Source organism: Solanum verrucosum, unplaced genomic scaffold (genome assembly GCF_900185275.1).
Source record: "Solanum verrucosum unplaced genomic scaffold, falcon-dt-bn FXZP01000109.1, whole genome shotgun sequence".
NCBI classification, from domain to species: domain Eukaryota; kingdom Viridiplantae; phylum Streptophyta; class Magnoliopsida; order Solanales; family Solanaceae; genus Solanum; species Solanum verrucosum.
Window position 1 is genome coordinate 1,249,757 of NW_026020594.1, and position 4,021 is coordinate 1,253,777.

At 32.2% G+C, this 4,021-nt stretch overlaps 1 protein-coding gene across 1 annotated transcript; it reads right to left on the bottom strand.

Moving 5' to 3' along the window:
- Positions 1 to 668: 668 nt before the first annotated feature.
- On the bottom strand, positions 669 to 3,780 carry LOC125811290 (cysteine proteinase 3-like). The gene is made up of 7 exons (XM_049490795.1): positions 3,577 to 3,780; positions 3,359 to 3,483; positions 3,158 to 3,276; positions 2,694 to 2,767; positions 1,274 to 1,538; positions 1,048 to 1,179; positions 669 to 969 (listed from the first exon to the last, which is right to left on the bottom strand). The coding sequence occupies exons 1-7, from the start codon at positions 3,762 to 3,764 to the stop codon at positions 796 to 798; spliced, it is 1,077 nt and encodes a 358-aa protein (XP_049346752.1). The 5' UTR covers positions 3,765 to 3,780; the 3' UTR covers positions 669 to 795.
- Between the last annotated feature and the right edge of the window lie 241 nt (positions 3,781 to 4,021).

The following is a 4,021-nucleotide window of genomic DNA, read 5'->3' on the forward strand; positions in this document are numbered from 1 at the left end:
ACACTCACACACATATACTAGTGTTGTTTGGCCCAAACCAATATCAAAAATTAAATTAGCAGTTTTCTTTGTTATTTTTTGCACGGCCTCCCTATTTTGCTATATGCTTCCAAAATTATATACGTACAACCATAATAGAAAATATAAATAGCTAATTAGACTTCTGTTTTTTCTTTTGGGGTAAAAATTAACCTTGAAAGTTTTTGAAAAGCAGGTTTCAGAATAAATTTTCAAGGACATTCTATCAAGCAACTTTTATGTATTCAGCAATATCGTTAGAATATGTATGAACATTACGAACACAGTAATAGCCGCTTTAACTAATTGATAAATTTAATTTAAAGGCTCAAACTAGCCAGGGAAGAAAACATCAAATTAAATTAGTTTTGCAATTTCTGGACCCATGCAATATATCTTCTTTTCTGTTTGTATGCCAAAAAGTAGTCTAACCTTTTTAACGTAGCCCTCTTGTTGGTTTTAAAAAAAGAAAGAATTTGATGGAATATTAAAGGAATTAAAAATAAGAAAGAGAACGTATAAACTGAAGTTTAAATTGATATATTTTTACCGCAGTCTAAGAATATAATTTATGATAAAATTATTAACTTCTAAACTTAAAAATAAGTAAAAATGATCTGCTGAAAACGAAGGATAAATATAACGGAGTATTACTGAAAATAAAGGAAAGGTCAAAAAATATGACCGTTTTCCATAATTATTCTGGTGCAAAGCACGTACATAGAGATAGATAATCTGGGTTGTTTTATTTTAGTAATATAAATATGAAAGTGTTAATTAGGCAACGATTGGGTAGGATGCGCAAGTTGCAACACCACACATGTTTTTTCCCATCTCCATTTTGAAGTATCCATTGTCACCCCAATCTGCTCCCCATGAGTTCTTTATGAGCCAATAAGGAACACCATTTTCAACACCGTAACCCACAGCAAGAACAGCATGGTTTACGTCCTGCATGCCAATAATCATGAGATCATATATATATGTTTGTAATTAATTTAACATCATTGAGGTTAATTAATTACGTACCATGGAAGTGTTGCCACATTGAGTGCTGGTGTAAACTCCGCTCTCGTACTGTTTGAAACCATCTATCACCTCAAAAGCAACAGTAACAGGCCTAATCAATGCAACTGCATGTTTCAGATCATCTTCAGCACCCTGCAGTAATATATATAATTAGCTAGGCATGTTTAATTTATTACCATTAATTTATGAATGAAAAACAACTCATCATGTTATATTAATTAATTACCTCAGTAATATTGACTGAATCGATGACTTTGACACCAACATTTTCTGGTTTGAATTTACATATGCCATCCTTGGCGGTGTATGGATATGATTCTTCAGTGTCAAGACCACCATTGTATTTAATGTACTCAAACGCATGTGATGGAATCCCTCCATTGCACCCATGGTTGTCAAAAGCTCCAGCACAGTCCACAAGCTGCTGCTCTGATAGAGAGATTCCCTTTCCAAATGCTTGGGCATACGCTGCCTCTAGTGCACCAGTAGTGCTGCCAAAACCACACATCCATTTATATAAACTATTACTCCATCCCTTCCCTTCCCTTCCTATTTGTATGTCGTCCATTTCATCTAATTATAATTAGAGATAAGTAATCATCCCCTTCTTTTCAGTTTCATACCTAAACTATTACTATATCCGTTCATTTTTATTTGTCATAATTTCTTTTTGTAGAGTCAAATAATAATAATGTTTACGATGTATTTTTTCATCATATTGATATGCAAAAAATTTAAATTTATACTACTTTTCGTACTAGGCTTTGAATATCTAAATGTTTGTTTAAAATATCGAATTAATGTAATCTAACTTAACTTTGAAAATAAGTCAAGTTGACTTTCAAAAAGCGCAACACGACAATTAAAAGTGGACAGAGGGAATACTTATTAGTTTGAGAAACACATCTCTATCTTTTATAACACTCTGATCATCATGGTGTGTGTAATATACTCTCTCTTTTATTTAAAAAAATTGTCACTCTACATGGACTAAAAATTTCATCTTGACAAAAATTAAATAAATTATTAGTATTAGTTAAAATTAAAGATTAAAAAATTATTATCCCAAAAAATAATATTTGTTTATAAAATAAAATGTAAAATATTTTTCTTACCTCACTCCATCACTTCTTCTCACCCTATTCCCGTATCCCCTCCCCTCGCTCAAATTTTTTTTCTCTCGTTTTGTGTTAGATATATACATATAGAAAATATTTTTACTTGTCGTCGCAAGAGTTTTTTAAAAATAATTTTTTTATTTATGTTATATTTGGTACACAAGTAGAAAAATGTACATATCTAACACAAAACGAGAAAAATATTTTAAAAAAATAGGAGTGGAGTAGAATTTTTAAAAAAATTTATTATTCTGGGGATATTAATACTTTAATCTTTAATATTTAATTAATATTAATAGTTTATTGTTTAATTTTTGTCAAGGTGAAATATTTTATCCATGAGGAATGCCATGTGTCTAAGGTTTTTTCAAATAAAAGAGAGTGCATTACAGACGTCATTGATGTGTGTTTCTCAAACTAATAAGTGATAGTGTATGTATGGAATTCCACTCTCAATAGTTTAGATATCAAACTTAAAAAAAGAATAGTTTAGGTATGTTTTTGACAATTATCTAATGATATTCTCACCTGAATGTCCAGCAAGCTCCGCAGTCTCCCTGTGCCTTCACTGGGCTAACAATACCAGTTTCCCTCCAGTCTTTCTATAATCACAAAATAGGAAATTTGCAGTTAAATACATTGCATGTTTAGTGTTAAGTTCCTATGTTTATAATTCAACTCCATTATGCATCTTGGAATATAATAAAGCATTACGTACGTACGTACGTACAAACTAGTTTCATTAATTCTAATGAGAAATTGTGCAGGTGGCTATTTAATTTCTAGTTAGATATAGGAGAACTCTTACCAATATCCAACCCAAAAATATATAGAAAACTCAATCACAACAACACATCCAGTGAAATCTCACAAGTGATATCTAGAATGCATGTATTACCACTAGCTACCTCGTGAAGGTAGCTGAGTGACTATTAATTTTCCGAAAAACCCTCAGCTCAAATGCAACAATTCATTCTGCTGATTGGACGTACCTTCTCTGGTAGAATGACGTTAGTGAACTTAAGATTGCTCTTCGTGGTGGCAGAACAGTTTTGAGGTGCACCCTGCAACTTGACTCTACGGAACTCATCCCATGTTAGGTCGGTAAACTCTGCCACAAAACATATACTAACAGTATGAGCAAGGGACATAACAGAACAACTTCATATATATTTAACAACAATTATACATACTATTGACACCGAGTTTGTATGATAGTGATCTTTTGTTGTTATGCGATTGAATCATCTTCAGATTCTCCACAAATATCTCAAATCTTAGCTTGATCTCCTCAACGGACTCGTACTTTTTCCCATACCTTTTATAAACATTCAAATATACAACAATACATTATTATATACTAACACAAAACGACAGAGAAATCAATCTCATTTTTAATTTAGTAATTAACTTGTTAACAAAGCGAGCAAAGGAGAGAGCATCGTCACTCTCGCCAACCACTTGAAGAATTCCGTTCTCCACTTCTTCGGAAACAACAACTTGTCTGATCGGATTCTCATCAGCGAAGGTCGTCGCTCCGGCAATTGTAGCGGCGAAAAGGCCGGCGATGAGAACCAATAGGACTGAGGAACGTGACATTGTAATTGTAATTCGGGAAGAGGATTGGATGAATAAGGTTGCTAGGAATAGTGGAGAATTTATAGAAGTTTATTTTTGTTCAATACACACTCCGTCTCTATTTACTTATCAAATATTTCCTAATTTGATTTCTCGGAAAAATTACCTATATACACAACTTATTCTACCATATTTTCTAAAATTTCTTACCATTTGAAAAAATTATAAAAAATCATACTTTCTCCTATTTTCCGATCTATCACTTTAATTTACGCGAT

Coding starts and splice junctions, on each gene's coding strand:
- LOC125811290 (XM_049490795.1), bottom strand. CDS start 3,764: ATGTCACGTTCCTCAGTCCTATTGGTTCTCATCGCCGGCCTTTTCGCC. Junction 3,277..3,358: donor ATACAAACTCGGTGTCAATA/GTATGTATAATT, acceptor GTTTTGTGGCAG/AGTTTACCGACCTAACATGG. Junction 1,180..1,273: donor ATTCAGTCAATATTACTGAG/GTAATTAATTAA, acceptor ATATTACTGCAG/GGTGCTGAAGATGATCTGAA.